At 39.1% G+C, this 17,338-nt stretch overlaps 1 protein-coding gene across 6 annotated transcripts in view; it reads left to right on the top strand.

The window, feature by feature from the left end:
- Positions 1-17,338, top strand: part of GRIA2 (glutamate ionotropic receptor AMPA type subunit 2) — a 91,082-nt gene that overhangs the window by 67,516 nt on the left and 6,228 nt on the right. For all 6 annotated transcript variants that reach the window (XR_007245610.1, XM_048509381.1, XM_048509378.1 and 3 more), the window contains exons 7-12: positions 9,807-9,974; positions 10,230-10,334; positions 11,070-11,180; positions 12,491-12,697; positions 13,159-13,529; positions 15,837-16,035. Coding sequence is in view for 5 of the 6 variants with exons in the window: in XM_048509381.1 (XP_048365338.1) it covers positions 9,807-9,974; positions 10,230-10,334; positions 11,070-11,180; positions 12,491-12,697; positions 13,159-13,529; positions 15,837-16,035 (1,161 nt within the window). In the remaining variant the exon portion in view is untranslated. The remainder of the gene's footprint in view (positions 1-9,806; positions 9,975-10,229; positions 10,335-11,069; positions 11,181-12,490; positions 12,698-13,158; positions 13,530-15,836; positions 16,036-17,338) is intronic.

The raw sequence follows: 17,338 nt of genomic DNA, 5'->3' as shown, positions 1-17,338 counted from the left end.
CAAATTTGTCCTTTGTCAGGAAATATGTGAACTTTTCCTCTCCTTCTTCATTTCTCTGCACCAATTAAGAACACTTCATGTATCTCCTATTCATCTAAATTGGTTGTTTTCTGAATATCTGATAAAGCTGGAACTACTTCTTGAACCTACTTGAACTACTTCTTTAGGCATAATAAATCCTTATTCAGCCATAATAAATCAATAAGCTCCCATGGTGCCCCCATCTTTGTTTTAATAGAGATGCATTCCCTTCTTGAACAAGATTCAGCATAGCTAATATCATTCTTCCCCACTCTGCTTTTCCCTTACAACAATCTTGTGAAGTAGGTTAGGCTGAGATACAGTGATTAACCCAAGGTCATGCAGTAAGTTTTCATCACAGAGTAGAAATTTGAACCTGGGCCTAAAGATCATAGTCTGACACTACTACACCATGCTGGTGTCACTAGGAACAAGTGAAACTTCTATTAGAACATTTAGAGAGACATTTAGTTCTATTGTTAATGACAGCATAAAAGACTCTTTCCCTTTAGAATGGCATTTCTCATTTCATATTTCTTAGCATCTAGTAGGTAAACAACTTTTAAATTTAGGGTTATATCTATCTTTTCATAACATTTGACTCAAACAATGGTGTGTCTGTAAATTGCTCCCCCAGTTTATTATTAAACAATTTTGCTACTTGTCAATGATTTTTATTACAAGGGAGTAATTGTTTTACAATGAAATACAAATTCTCAAACTTAGTGAAAATTGTTATTGAATGTAAGCCTCAAAACAAAACAGAGAAATATATTTGCTAGTAAGCCGGAGACATTAACACTGCCACCAGAATATGTTCAGTTAATTTGCATGCAATGGGGGTAGGGAAGAGAGAAAGAAGCACACAGACAAAAGAGATACAATGTTTGGAAATGATAATGAAAGCAAGTGGTTATAGTAGTTGGAGTCTCAGATTAGGATCCCAGGCTTGAATCCTACTGTGCCATTGAAGCTTGCTAGGTGACAATATCCACTCAGCCTAGAATACCTCACAGGTAGGTATGATGTGAAAATTGAAGAAAGGAGAACCATGTAGGTTGCTCTGGGTCCCCATGGGGCATAAATGAAGTGAATAAACAAATGGAAACAGACCAAATAAAGAAAATCAACACTGATCCATGAGCATAAATCTTCTGTCTACTACACCTTCCTGCATTTTTTCCTTGATGCTTGAAGGTTTCTTCTTTAATATGTCCCTAAAACTAAGGTTAAATATTCTTGATTCTAACATGATATGAAAGAATCAGACAGAACTACCTATTGTCTTGTCTGTGCTGGGTTTTCCCTCTGGACTGTTCCCTGGGTGAGATTTTGAGGTCAGAATACAAAGTTTACTATCATGTAGTCACTTATCATTAAATTAAACAATCAGCTAGGTTTTCATAGTAGTATGTAATATTGTTTCCTTTGTTTATATAGTAGGGAAAAACAAGATATTCTCGGTCTGAAAATGTCCAACCTCTTATAGTAAGGCATGGCTCATTACCAGTCTCATAAGCTCCCCGCTTTAACTTTGTTTTGTCTCAAGCTGTCATTGGCTAAGAACACCATCATGTCAATCCATCTTTTAGCCAGATGGACACAACAAGGACAAATTTATGCCAAAAGTCCAGTGATATGCTGGAAGGCTTGTAAAATGTTTCCCTTCAGACTAGCTACAGATAGCTGAGGTTGATCTGAATTTTTTGTGACTTTTTACTGGATATAGTCTGATTAAGTGACAGTGAGCTGAATTTGATTTTTGACTTTTTACCAAATTATGTTAGTAATGAGGAGTCTGCCTTGAGTCTAGAGAAAGATGGATTAAAATGTCATAAATAAATAGACTTACCGGTAATTGTTCCAGGCAGCTGTAGAAGTGAATTATACATTAAATATACGGAAGAGAATTCAGTATTATAAATAGGATGATTTATGGAGTATGTGAAGTTTTGTATGATAGAGCAGCCTTTATACAAAATATCATTGCGTCAAAGCAAAAGAACTCATAGCGTAGCCAAGGTGTTAAGATTGGAATCAGGTTTCTCCAAAGATATCAGTACTGTAGCTAAAATATAGTATTTAGAATATCACAAATAATAAGCAAGAAGCTAAAATTCAACAGTGCCAATGGGTTGGAATTTAGGCAAGGACTAAATGAAGTCTTGTTCTGGGAACTGAGTCAAGGCTGTGTAATAATGGTGATAAACACAGATTTATAATCATAATGGGATAAGGAAAATATAAGAACTGCAAGAAAGAAAGAGACCAATCTATATATGTAAAAATGGAACCATGCGTTCGTTGCTTCGAGAATAACCCCTCACCTGCTGGCCCAAACGCTCTGAAAATTTCACAGACACTTACTCATTCCCCTGACTGTGTTCTTATATACTTCCCGCTGTCAGACAACACACCTGAGCCAGGTAAAACATCTTTTTCCTTGTGCACCAGGCCATGAAACTGCCTGTGTTTAACTGTCACCCTTAGAATGTTCGTGCCCTTAAAATGTTCGCTCAGATGGCCAGATATGAGCAGTGAAAACAGTACATAGGCAATAACTCGAGTGGAAGTGAAACACATACACATGTTGCTGTGTGAGACGTGGGGGGGTTCCCCCTCACATGCAGGTACCTTTCACTCTCTGTGCCTCACCCACTACTACCACACAACACACCTACTCTCATACACATTCAGCAGAGGGAGAGGGAAGGGATGGAGGGAGAGGCATGCAAGGGAAGAGAAGTGAGTGAGGAGACAGAGAGTGAGGGGTGGCATGCAAGGGAGGGAAGGGTGGGAAAGGGAAGGGACGGAGGGGGAGGCATGCAAGGGAAGAGAAGTTAGGGAGGGGAGAGAGTGAGGGGTGAGGCATGCAAGGGAGGGGAGGGAGGGGGACCAGCATCTGGATATGTCCCACCCACTCTAGCAAAGGGAAAGGGGAGGTAGGTAGGGGGAGATGTACCATGCAAGGGAAGAGAAGTGAGGGAGGGGAGAGAGTGAGGGGTGGCATGCAAGGGAGGGGAGGGAGGGCCCAGCCAGCCTAGACTCCCTGAATACTGAGGTTATAGTTCAGAAAACCAGGTTGCCTCCAAGGCACACATTACTCAGGAGTAAGCTCGGTAAAGCAACCGTGACATACTTTGAATTGCTGAGTCGCGCCCCTCAGAGGGTTTACTCAGAAGCGACACCCATTGCCACCACCCCAACTTACTCCCAGGTAAAGGATCGTGATCAGTCAGCCTAGATGTGTGGGAGGGGTGCCTTTCCATCCACCCCCCCAAGGAATGCGATCACACACATCAATGACATCGCACAGTATCAGCCTGCGCTTTTCCATGAGCACGTACTGCTGGCCTCTGCAATTGATTTGCTCCTACTGTTCCTTTCCCATTTCACCACAACAAGCCACAGCAACGTGTGGCCAGGCCACGCTAGTTAGAAATATTTGAGAGAAGCTATTGAGAGCCTCAAGAAATGCTCATAAGGCTTCTACCTTTCTATACCCACTGGCATCGAACAGTGCTTAAATGCAGATGCTATGGACCAAATGTGGTGATGATTCCAAATATATAAGTAGCAAAGGGCTTTGAGACAGAAAATCAGAGGACTAAATTCAGCATCAATGTCACTGCTCCCCTAAACAACCTAAGCAGGCAATCATCCAACAGAAAGAACATAGAGAACAGCCAAAAAAGGGGAGATTTTTTTTCTTCAGCTGTAACCACAAAATCATGAAAGACAATGTTATCCAGGCAATCCTGCCTGGGAGATACGTTCTAGGAACTGCAAGCTATGACCAAGCCAAGGGCACAAGGGAACTTGGGCCAAACATGCAAACTTCAGTAAAGAGAATATAATTGATAACATTCCTTTGTCCATTGTAAACAAAAAGAGGATAGTTCTAAATGACTGGGCTAAGAGATTGAGAAATCACTGCCGCTCTCTTTCCCCATAATGGAAATCTTGGGATAGATGTGGAGCACCATCCACAATGAGGAAAGTCCCAGTGTATCTCAAGGAGCAAAGAAGAACTGCCATATAGAAGCATTTGCTCTTCCAAAAGTAATTATATCTGCCAGGTAATCACTTGCCTTTTCGTCTAACTCACAAAGCAATTACCTGGGTAATTGCATTGTTGCTCAGAAATAGCATAGGAATAATAAAGGATGTAATACAGGAATGGTAACTTCATGGGCTGTCTTGGATATCAAATAGTTGAAGAACATAGTCAACTTGCCTATTCAGGGACAAGATTATACTTATTGGTAGACAGATTACAGAAATGTATCTAATATATCCTAAAGCCTCTGAGCATATGTACTTTAAAATATACTCATATGAATAAAATCAACCAGGGGGTTAAGTGTTTTCTTTTCCGTGGAAAACGGGTCCAAATGGCTCTTCAGATGTTAAAGCTATAGAGCTGATCCCTGCACTACAGTAAAACTCTATAGTAAAGTATGAGGCTGGAGGATCTCTCACCCCAACCTGGGACTTGGTAACCCTAATATGTCTTGTATGTACAAACTAGTGTAAAAAAGAAAGGTCAAACATTTGTCAAAAAGTCAGCATTCTGAAGTGTCAAAACAAGAAAGTTATTCAATGCAAGGCATCATCACAGAACATACTGTCCTTTGAAGGTGTACTCTTCAGCACTTCTCTGTTGAAATGTTAAAGTGGTATCTCTATCCAAGTTCAATACCGAATTCAAATGCACAAGTTCAGCTTCATTTTAAATGCACAATTTTTTTGGTTGCATCCAGTATCTGCTTTTAAAATTAAAGGCTTGATTTTTTTTGTAGTCTGAAAATGAACATAAAGCACATGTCAGTATGGACCTTGCAAGGGTAGAAGCACTGATACCTTACAACCCCCTCCCCAATTAATCTGCATTTTGCTTGCATAAATAAAGGCATTCAAAGTACCGGTATACTTCTTAGTTTAGAGGTACGCAGAACTCACAGACCTCACAGTTGACTTTGGCTGTTGAATGTTATCTTTAACAAAACTCTCTTTTATAAAATGTATCAAAATGTCCAAGTTTTGCTTAATAAGTTTTTATTTTATATTATTTATAATGTTTTAAGTATACATGATTTTGGGGAGCTGGATCTAGTGATTCTCACTGGAGGAAGGTTTGTCAGATCATTGCTCCTACATAGCATGCCTGCTTATCAGAGGCATGAACCTGCAAATGGCATGATCAACAACTGCCCATTCATGTGCTTTCTCTGTTGTAATTCATACCTTATAGAAGGGCCTGCTTGAGAAGGTCAGGAATGCCCCCACTCTCACAGTATTCCACAACCTACGCAAAACTGAATAATTCAAGACAACTTTTCCATGCATGAAATAGAGTTGTACTCACTGTACTAAATGGTTCACAAAGATATTTGAAAATATTATTAAGGACTCTAGCCTACACTGTGGATCCTACCTTGCTGATCCTAGTATCCTATTGCATTGTTTATTTAATATCCCACCAGTTGACTGTATTGACTCACTCTGTATAATTCACCTTGAGTCTCAGTGAAAAAGGTGGACTATAAATAATGTAAGTAAATAAATAAAACATGTGCTCTATAAGGAAGTTCATTTTGGAAGCTGTAGAATGTTCCTATTAATTCTTTTCCCTGTATCCTAATTTATCATCCTATTTAATGGTACCATCTAGCCAAGGTTGTTTCCTGTGCTTGAGATGTGTACATTCTGATGAAGCCGTGTTTGTGTTCACCATTGCATTTACCCCAGGCTGTTTGTGTTACAGCTAAATTTTTACAGTTAATCTCCAGATTGCACTAAAGGTTGATATCCAGTTATTGGCCATGAAGCACAGAATCCCATCCAAGCAGCAGATGTAGAACCCTTTGGCAAAACTCCTGAAATTCTCTTGTGGGACTATAAGTGAGGAAGGTTAATTAGTCTTCTGACAGGATAAAAGCTACCCATGGGGAAGATACGTCTAATGATTGCTTTATCAGCTGGCTTATCAAATGCAAAAGAGATCAGCTTGCAATTGCAAGTTTTGAAAAAAAATCTAAATAATGGTGGAAAAACGGCATTTTTCAGATACTGATCACATCAAACCTGAGATTCTATACAAAAACTGGCAGTTGTTATGGCAGTTCTGGCAACCAACCATCCTGGTGCTACAAGACAACTTTCAGTTGTTGCTGTACAGATGTACCATTCCAAACAGTGACAACCCCCCACCCCTTCAGATCTCTATAAAACATACATCTCAGATCTCTATAAAACATCTAATCCAACTACCTAGTGATGTATTCAAGGAGAAGGCAATTTTGGGAGTTCACAACTTTGTTTTCAGTTTTTTGCTTCACTAAAGGCTGTGACCTCACTGGCAGTTGAGGGAAAGATTTATGCTGGTCTCCTGTGAGAAGTCTGTACACAACCTACTCCTCATGCAGTGCAGCCAGATTGCAATTTCTGTGACAGAACTGAAGTCAATGGCTTGATTAGTAACTTTAAAATAATACACCCAATAGCAAATGCAGCTTTAGCTGACAAGGAGGAGGCAAAATGGCAAATGTTCTATTTTCCTTGGAGGATACTGTGTTTTATCCTCTTAAAAATGGGGTATGTCTCTTGTAAAACGGAACATGTACATGGAAAAAGGGAGAAATCACCAAAGAGGCATTCAAACAAATAAGCAGGATATGTAGGGATAAAGTTAAAAAAGCTAAAGAGCAGAATGAGCTCAGCCTTACAAGAGAGCTTAAGAACAATAAAAAAAAAGAAGAAGAGTTTGGATTTATATCTCCCCTTTCTCTCCTGCATGAGACTCAAAGCGGCTTACAATCTCCGGTTCCCCTCACAACAAACACCCTGTGAGGTAGGTGGGGCTGAGAGAGCTCCGAGAAGCTGTGACTAGCCCAGGGGTAGGGAACCTGCGGCTCTCCAGATGTTCAGGAACTACAATTCCCATCAGCCTCTATCAGCATGGCCAATTGGCATGCTGGTAGGGGCTGATGGGAATTGTAGTTCCTGAACATCTGGAGAGCCGCAGGTTCCCTACCCCTGGACTAGCCCAAGGTCACCCAGCTGGCATGTGTGGGAGTGTACAGGCTAATCTGAATTCCCCAGATAAGCCTCCACAGCTCAGGCGGCAGAGCTGGGAATCAACCCCGGTTCCTCCAGATTAGATACACGAGCTTTTAACCTCCTACGCCACTGCTGCCAAAAAAGGCTTTTTTGGTTATGTCCATAGCAAAAGGAAGAGTCACTGCATGGAGAAGATGGCAAAAAGCTAACAGGACGGAGAAAAGGCAGAACTACTTAACACCTTCTTTGACTTGGTCTTCTCCTGAAAGAAAAACAGTGCTCAACCAGGGGAAAACAGAACAGAAGATAAAGTAGGAGAAATTTATCACAGAATAAATAAAGAGGTAGTAAAGGAATACCTGGCTACTTTAAATAAATTCAAATATCCACAGCCTGATGAACAATATCCCAGGGTATTAAAAGAACTAGCAGAAGTAATCATAACCATTTGCAATACACTTTGAGAACTCCAGGAGAACAGGACAAGTCCCAGGAGGAGGATTAATGTTGTCCCCATTTTCAAAAAGGGGAAAAAAGAGGACCCAAACAATTACTGCCCAGTCAGCCTGACATCAATACCAGGGAAAATTCTAGAGCAAATCATTAAACAGACAGTCTGAAACACTTAGAAGTGAATTCTTAATTGGCCCGTGCAGAAAGGGCCTTAGTGTTTCTTTGATGAAGAAATACTTTGAGAAAGAGCATCATAGGATCAAACAAGTAGATTCAACCTTAAACTATTACTTCAACTGGCACATTATTTCATAAAGAGGGTCTACATCAGTGGTGGCGAACCTATGGCACGGGTGCCAGAGGTGGCACTCAGAGCCCTTTCTGTGGGCACGTGGGCATAGAATTCGTCATGTGGGGGGACGGAAAATCACCCCCCCACACACACATCTAGGCTGGCCTGGGCATGATCCTTTACCTGGGAGTAAGCTCCTCCTCCTAGGGTCGTGATTCACTCATTTGAAGTGTTGCACAGTTGCTTCACCAAGCTTACTCCCATGTAATGCGTGCCTCAGAGCCAACTGTTTTTTCCAAACTAAAACCTCAGTATTCAGGTTAAATTGCCATGTTGGCACTTTGTGATAAATAAGTGGGTTTTGGGTTGCAATTTGGACACTCGGTCTCGAAAAGGTTTGCCATCCCTGGTCTACATCATGATTGCTCTCTTTTGATGATATCACTTGAATAAAAAATCTGGTCATAGTTTAGACATCACTAATGTTACCTTGATCATAAAAAGAAACACAAAAGCCAACCAAGTATCAAAGGTGTTCATATCAACTGCTATATCTCAGGAAACACTGACTTTGGCCGTTTCCGCACGGGCAAAATATGACGTCGTCGCAACGGAAAAAGAAGCGTCAGAGCGAGAGCGCAGCGCCAGCGCAGTCGCGCAGTGGCGCCCGTCGTAACGCTAAACCCGGCCCGAAGGCGGTTGTATTCAAGCAGCTTAAAACCACTCTTTTTTCCCCATGTGACGCATCGGCGCCGCGTCGCGAACAGCATACGAGCTGTCGTCAAAAATGGCGTCGGGCCTGCACGGCTTCGCAAGTGCGCAGGCGCAACGTCGCGAGACGCCGCTTCCGCAGCGCTTCCGTGCGAACCGTCACATTTCTGCGGGGCTGCGGACGCCCGCAGCTCCGCCTGTCTGTGTGAACGCTTTTTTTGGGATGCGTCGCAATTTGCGACGTCATCGCGTCGCTGCTTTTGGCCGTGCGGAAACGGCCCCAGTCATGAGTACCCCAGAAAACAGATCAGTGGGTTTGTGTGGGAGGAAAAATTGTTCTGGCTTGACTTGACACAGTGATAGTTTTACTTCAGAATGAAGTTCCCAAGTATGTTTTTTGTTTGATAAAAGGATGTTGTTCCTTCTTAATCTCTCTCCTACAAATCATAATATAGTGTCATGAAATACAATAACTAAGCATACTGTGAGAGAACCAGTTTCAGTTGAAAAGAGAATGCTCTGAAGATGAAAGAAAATGTAATACAAGCCATGAATAATTTTTATATATAATATAATCATTTATGAACATAAGATGTGTCCCACAGAAACAGTTTAGCTTTCTGTTTCACAATGTGCAGGAGGTCCAAAAAACCATGCATAGACTTCAAACCTTCCCCTGATGTTGCCTCCTAGCAGTGGTATTCAAAATTTTACTAATATTGGATGGGGTTGTTCCCTTTAGTCATCTTGGATAGCAGACACTGGTGACCCATCCTCCTAGAATATGTCTGATCCCTTTCTAAATCCATCTGTGCTACCAGCCACTACTACTAAAGTTGCCAACCATCACATGGACCCTGGAGTTCTCCCAGAATTAAGATAAATTCCACTGGGCAAAATGCAGCTTTGGAGATTTGGCTTTGGACGGTACGGCATTCTATCTCTGCAGAACTCTTTCCTGCCCCCAAACTTGGCCTTTCCCAGGATCAACCCCCAAATCTCCAAGAATTTCCCAGTTGGAGTTGGAAGCTCTAATAACTGCAGCCACTGGCATTGAAATCACCAGTTTTCGTAGTGTGAAGAAGTACATCCTTTTTTCTGCTCTAAAAACCTTTACATGGAAATACATTTGGTATATGTTCTGAGACAAGGTTGTTTGAATGAATGTGGTTGTGTTAACATTTTTCTCTAGTGTCAGTAATGTTTGAAAGCCATGTTAAAGACTAGATTCATTAGACGATAATTAATTGCATTTAATCTTTTTCAGTACACATCTGCTCTGACCTATGATGCTGTCAAAGTGATGACTGAAGCTTTCCGTAACTTGCGCGAGCAGAGGATTGAGATTTCTAGAAGAGGAAATGCAGGAGACTGTCTTGCCAATCCAGCAGTGCCCTGGTCTCATGGCGTAGAAATAGAAAGGGCATTAAAGCAGGTAGTCTTTCTAGAACCATAGTTGTGGGGTTAGTGAGTGAATGTCTTGAAATGGACATTGTTGACAGAGCTTTGGAAGACAAGGCCATATATGTTTTTCACACCATCAGGAGGACTTCTCAACAAAGCCTCTTTTTATAGGAAATTCTTCAGTGTAAGTTACTTTAATTAAAAATTTCACTGATGTAATGCAGAATATAAAATGTAGTTCATGGTTTAATCAGTGTGATGTGATTGCACCCTTCATTCCCCTTAGGTTCAAGTGGAAGGGCTGTCAGGAAACATAAAGTTTGACCAGAATGGAAAGAGAATTAACTATACAATAAACATCATGGAGCTCAAAAGCACAGGTCCTCGGAAGGTAATTGTAATTCTGGGTGCCTTTAGCTGTTCCCTGCTAAATGATGCAGAAACGTAGATCTCTTACAACAGAACGCAAAAACCGTAATGTAATTAAATATACTCACTTGTGTGCATATTTCAGTAATCTTATCAAAAAGCAGTGTTTTTAAGAAACATGGGCCGTAATTTGATGTAAATAGTATTTAATGACATTTTCATATATGTATTTTTTGTTGTTGATCTTAGTTTACTCACAGATCAAACCAGTTCAGTATATGACAGTCTCTAACTTTTAAAATGAGATTTGTTTCGAATATATATTCTAAAAGTAATATCTGTTCTGTGCTACAGATTTTTACCAATAAAGGCCACAGTGCAAGCAGAATTAAGTACATAAAGTCTCAATAATTTCAAATGGAGAATTAATCATTGTCTTCTGATGAAATGTGTTGGACTTTTAAGGTACTTAACTTTGATTGGATTGTGATCATCATGTAGTTCAAGTGTTATGCAACATAACGCGTTGACTGAAACTCTCCTGGAAATGAATATTGACATTTTGAAAAGTCTTTATGTTTTTACCTGCAAATATTTACATATCAATTCCTGTTGCAATTGACACATGGAACTTTTACTGCATCACTATTTTCTGATTATGTCTCTGAACTCTTATTGTATAGAGAATAAACATTCTCAAATATTTAAGAAAATAAATAGTCATCAACTGAAATAAAATTTACAAACTTTTTTTTAGATTGGATACTGGAGTGAAGCAGACAGAATGGTTGTGAATCCCCTTGATGGTTCTGCCGGCAATGAATCCTCAGGATTAGAAAATAAGACTATTGTTGTCACCACAATATTGGTAATTAAGCATTTTTTATGTATGTGAAAAGGATATTCAAAGTTGAAATCTTATCATTCATTCTTGCTCTCTTCGTTGGAATAGGTAACTATTGAATTGCTTTATCACTGTGCCTCGGTTAAAGACTGGAAATGTTCCTTTTTAGAGAATATAACTAAGGCCCCATGGTACAATTTGACTGGTTTATTAAAGAATATAAGGATGTTTATTATGTGTTCTTAATGAATGATAGACAAACTTTAAAAGTAAAGGTGCAAACACAAAGTCATTAATGACCCGTGGGGTGATGTCACATCACGATATTTACTAGTCAGACTATGTTTTCCATTGCCTAAACTAGTCATCTACATTTTACTCCCAGCAAGCTGGGTGCTCATTTTCCTGGCCTTGGAAAAATGGAAGGTTGAGTCAGCCTTGAACCGCTACCTGAAACTGACTTCTGTTGTGATTGAACTCAGTCATGAGCAGAACTTTGACTGCAGTACAGCTGCTTACAACTCTGCACCACAAAGCTCTTTTAAGATAAACTTTAAAAATATCTTAAAAGCAAGATCAAAGTTTTGACAAAAGCCCTTTTAAGAAAATAGTTTGTTTTTAATTGTAGGACTGTGCTTGGATTTGTATTTTAAGTTGACAGTCTATTTATTAGCCAGTGGGGATTGCCAAGCCAGGAATGAATGTGTAGTTTTTCATCTCAAGCCAATTTAAATTCTTCTCTGGAAAAAAAAAGAATGTGAAACTTTATCTGCAATAGGAACACTGTGATAGGAGTGTCATGTTATTTACTTAGTAAACTTATCATTGTATTGAATTATTTATTCAGGGCATAATTGTTCTGGATTAAACATTAAAGAACCCAACAATTGATTTGTGTTTTTTTAAATGGTGGCAAGATTTTATTTTTACTTTGCAGCTCTATATTGATAATATAAAACATTTGATTTTACATGCTCAGTTTTGGGTTTGTTGGGAAGTGATCCCTGTAGGTCTACTGTGAAATACGCCACAGAATAGGCAGGGATAACCTAATGTAGGAATCCTTGAAAAACAAAATGTTTTTAAAGCTCTTCCTTTGGTCATCATCACACTGTTTTTTGTAAACACGAGACTTTGCAAATGACCACCTGTAAGACTTATTGCAGCTGTGAAGAAATGTTGTGTGGTTAATGACAAATAAATAATATAAACATTTATGGGGAAATGGCAGCTTTTCTTGGTTTTATTCCTTATGCTTCCAACATGTACCTATCAAATAGGTAATTGACACAAGTGTCCTTGTTAATTAGATAAAGCCTGATTTCTCTGCACAGGAATCCCCATATGTCATGATGAAGAAAAATTATGACACACTTGATGGAAATGAGCGCTATGAGGGCTACTGTGTGGACTTAGCTGCAGAAATTGCCAAACACTGTGGGTTCAAATATAAGCTCACAATTGTTGGGGATGGCAAGTATGGGGCCAGGGATGCAGAAACAAAAATCTGGAATGGAATGGTTGGAGAACTTGTTTATGGGGTAAGAGCCCTTTTTAATCATTGCAAGTAGCTATAAATGATATGGATTGGCACAATGCATGTTGGCATGACAACTGCAGTTTGCTTTTGCTAACTTGAATGTGCAAATGAAAAGAGGCCATAAGGTCTGCATTTCATCTCCCCTCACTATCAATAAAAGCTTTTATGCATTGCTATCACATTCAAGTGTTTTATATATATTGCGGTGGCCTTTAAAATATAGTTTTGAATGTGGTTATAAAGGGATAGCCTTTACATGCTGAAAGTGAAGGCCTATGGTTGAACATGTGTCAATCAGAATAGTCTCAGTTGCCGGTTGCACACCACTTTACTCCTTGAAATGAAGTTATTATTCTCTCTCTTCCTGCTGTTGCAGTCTTCTTTTGTATTGCACAAGAGTAATCAAATCATTCCCATTCTAACTCTTGAATAAGTTATTATTTTGCTTTGTTTCCCTTACAGAAAGCCGATATTGCAATTGCTCCATTAACTATAACACTGGTGAGAGAAGAAGTGATTGACTTCTCAAAGCCCTTTATGAGCCTCGGGATATCTATAATGATTAAGAAGCCTCAGAAGTCCAAGCCAGGAGTATTTTCCTTTCTTGATCCCTTAGCATATGAGATCTGGATGTGCATTGTTTTTGCCTACATTGGGGTCAGTGTAGTTTTATTCCTGGTCAGCAGATTTAGCCCATACGAGTGGCACACTGAGGAATTTGAAGATGGAAGAGAAACACAAAGTAACGAATCAACTAATGAATTTGGGATATTTAATAGTCTCTGGTTTTCCTTGGGTGCCTTTATGCAGCAAGGATGCGATATTTCGCCAAGGTTGGTTACACGTTCATTTCAGCTTTGTGCATTTTTGGTCTCACAAAGGAAGTTCATGGTGCATATATATTCACTTGCAAGACACACCAGCTGTTGACATGTTTTCAAAATCATCTGCAGCCCTTGAAATGACAACAGCTGCTCTTGATGCAGACCACTGGACTGTTCAATTGGTTTTCTCCTAGCATCGGTCATACCTTATATACACCATGCACAGGCCATAAAATGCATAAGGTTCCTCTCATTCCATGCCTTCTTGGAGGGGTACCGTGTTTTTGCTGCATATTCTCATTTACAGCCAATGGTGCATTGAGTTCACAGAGGCTGTAGTGGGAAAAAGGGTAACACACTTTTGTTGACCTATGAAATAACAGCTCCCCTCCATGAGCCACTTTATATAACATCCTACCTATTGCTTAAGACGCTCAGATCTTCTTTAACAAATTATCTAAACATAAAGGTCTTCTGATAACTCCTTGGTCTTGTGAACCTACAACAACAAATGTGGCAAAAATTGATTTTGAGAGAATCCTAAAAGGCCAGGCTTAAAGAGAAGCTACAGTTCATTTAACAGTATAGCCAGTTATTGTGGTGGTTTTAAATAGCTGTATACAAACCTAGTATATTTTATTATATCATGTTTATTTTATGTTTCTTCCTGCAGTGTTATCAGCTATTCCATTGTCCTTGTAGAACCAGTAGCTGTGGCCTAAATTCAACAGCTTCAGTGGGAACACCATCTTGAAATGGGAACTGGGTCAAAAGTTGAAGTTCATGCAAGCAAAAGGAAATAAGAAAGAGTGAATAATATATGAAAAGACATCATTGAAAAATCATAATTTAGGCTCAGTTTTCAGTTTAAACCTTAGTGTGGAGCACTAACCAATCATAATTTCAGAACAAGTTGAACATAATGGCTTATTTACTTACAATAGCTGTAGAACTTAACAGTCATAATGAAGGTGGAGTTTCGTATCACCAATGAAAAACATGTTTTTGGCATAGAGGCAATACTGTAGGTAACAAAGAGCCATTTGCAAGGCAAATGGACTGAGCTGTAAGAAATGGTCTATACTTCATCTCAAAAATAAAATGGCCCCCATTGTGAGGGTGTTGATAAGTTCTATAGTAAACTCATGTTTAGAATTCTGTGGTCTAATCACTGTACCCACCCTTTTCTTAAAAAAAATGCTGCAGAAAGTGCAGAAGAAGTCAACAATTAAGGGCTTTTAGCACCTTTTTTTAAAAAAAGTAAATGCAAAAGAGCTTGTGGATCTTTAGTTTAAGGAGGGAAAGGCAGCGAAGGTAAAGGTTTATAATATTATGATAGGTGCCTATAAAATCATGGGTGCGGTGGATAAAAATGATACACCTTGATAGGGAGTGTATCTTCACTCAAAATTCATAACATTGTGAAATTTATTGATAGTGGATATATTGATAGCCAAAAGGTCAGGTGGCTTTAAAACGTTACTAGATTAATGGAGGATAAGCTTCAGGAATGGCTACTTATCTGGGGTGAGTAAAGGGAAGGTTTAGATCCACAAGCAGTAAACCTTTGGATGCTAGTGCTAGGAGGCAACAGTAGGGTAATGCTTGGCCTCCATACCCTGCTGCATAGGACAGAGGAATCTGGTTGGCCACTGTGTGAATCAGGATGCTGGACTAGACAAGCCACTGATCCTATCCAGCTGAGTTGGATTCTGCCTTCAATAGTAAATTAGAAAATGGAAAGCATATAGGCATTTGTTTAATCGTACATAAAGAACAGTAATTTATTATTCATCTAGCCATATTACAGTATCCTCCAGTTGAATTGAAAGTTCAGTATATAGTAATAATTACTGGGAATGGGAGAACTTGTCTTTTAGAAAGAGATGCATGCTCACAGAGTTGAGTTCACAAAAATGAGTTCAACCGAGTTATCACAAAAACCTTACTTTTTCTACTGGCAATAATGTGATACTAAGAAGCTTTCTTTTCTAGGGTGCTCAGACCTGTGTAGGACTGATGAACTAGTACTTTGCCTTAATTCAATACATTAATTCAATACATTCAATACATTAATTCAAGACTGGAGCCCTGAGTTTAGTGACACCACTTTATCTGAGTAAATTTTTTAAAATCTCTTGCCAAAGTTATAGAATACTGTAATTTCCCATCACATTTGAATGCATTAACAACAGAAACTATGTAGCAGGAAAATACTTCCCTGGGTCACACACTGCAGCATTTACATGAATCTGGTAACTTGTACTTTCAGGACATTCATTTCATTTTACAACTCCATGTCATACTTGTTATTAGATCCCTGTCTGGGCGCATTGTTGGAGGTGTATGGTGGTTCTTTACCTTGATCATAATCTCATCCTACACGGCTAACTTAGCTGCCTTCCTGACGGTAGAGAGAATGGTGTCTCCCATTGAAAGTGCGGAGGATTTGTCAAAGCAAACAGAAATTGCTTACGGGACATTAGACTCTGGTTCAACAAAAGAATTTTTTAGGGTAAGAGTCAGTGGTTAATATTTTCTCCCTATTCTTGGTCTGAAATGTTATGTTACAGTTGTATTTTCTCCTTTTGCTAAATTAAGAGAAAATATTTTTAATTTTCTGATAGGGCTTTTTTTGTTTTTATATTGCATATCCTCCTTCTGTGGCTGCTGAGGAGGCATCAGAATTTACGAGTACCTGAGCAAGGTTCACAAACTACACAGTTTTGCTATACTTTGCTTTACCACATCAAAGCCTAATATAGGAGATCTCATCCTTTTCCTGCCATCACTAGATTCTACATGGAAACTTATTTCAGTGGTGAAGTTCTGCTGCATATAATAGAAAATAAAAATTTTAGTACAGTCAGTTATTTCTGGAAGTAACATATTAATTATAGAAACTCATTTTGAGAATAATAGATTTTAGCAAGACAAAATGGAAAAGTTATCTGATGGTCCATAAACATGTAGATTGTTAATTAATTTGATAAATTCTTCGTAATTGAAAACCTTAATTGACTGTCTGTAGAAAAAGAACTCGCTTCTGTGAGAGAAGCATACTGAATATAAATAGAGCACGCTTAAAACAGATTGATTTCTGTCTTTGTATCCCAAAGCTACACAGATGCAGTAGCTTCGTCATCATTGTCCCAAAGTCCCAGGCAATATGAAAGATACTGGCCTAAGAGCAGACAACTAGTACCATATTACTCCATAGCTCCAGTGTATCTCCTGGAATCTTTTTGTCAGCTAAATAAGATTATTTTAACTGATAAACTCCATGCTTTCCTGTGCCCCTTCGTGGATCCTTGACAGCATTGATGGGGAGCTGAGTTGCTTCTTCAAGTTATACTCATGGCCTGATCTATGTGTTCAAATAATACAGGTGAAGTTCTGATCAACAGTAACGCTGATGAGCTGTTTGGAGGGAGGAGTCAGAGTTCCCTAATTTTAATTCTTTCTGCTTCAATCAAACTGTTGTTCAGAACTGCTGCTGGTTATATGAACAGAACTGCTTATACATGGGGATTATGCCAATTTCCTAACTAAGAGGTGGAAGAGAATTTCACAGTTATGCTGGGTATTCTTTCAGGAATACTTCTTTGTGTAAATATATGCATGCAATTATGCAGCCATAAAGTTGTTGATCATTTTTTAAACTAGGAAAGTTGCAAAATACTATTAGGTCAGATTTTGCATTCATTTGAACTGTTTATTAAATCAAACCACTCATGAACTGTTTGAGCAGGATGAAATATAAGATGAGATCCATCATTTAAATGTAAGCAGTATATGCACTTCTGGACACTTAGAGA

Source organism: Sphaerodactylus townsendi, linkage group LG10 (assembly GCF_021028975.2).
Source record: "Sphaerodactylus townsendi isolate TG3544 linkage group LG10, MPM_Stown_v2.3, whole genome shotgun sequence".
NCBI classification, from domain to species: domain Eukaryota; kingdom Metazoa; phylum Chordata; class Lepidosauria; order Squamata; family Sphaerodactylidae; genus Sphaerodactylus; species Sphaerodactylus townsendi.
Note: the sequence above shows the minus strand (reverse complement) of the source record. Positions and strands in the feature narration are given on the sequence as shown.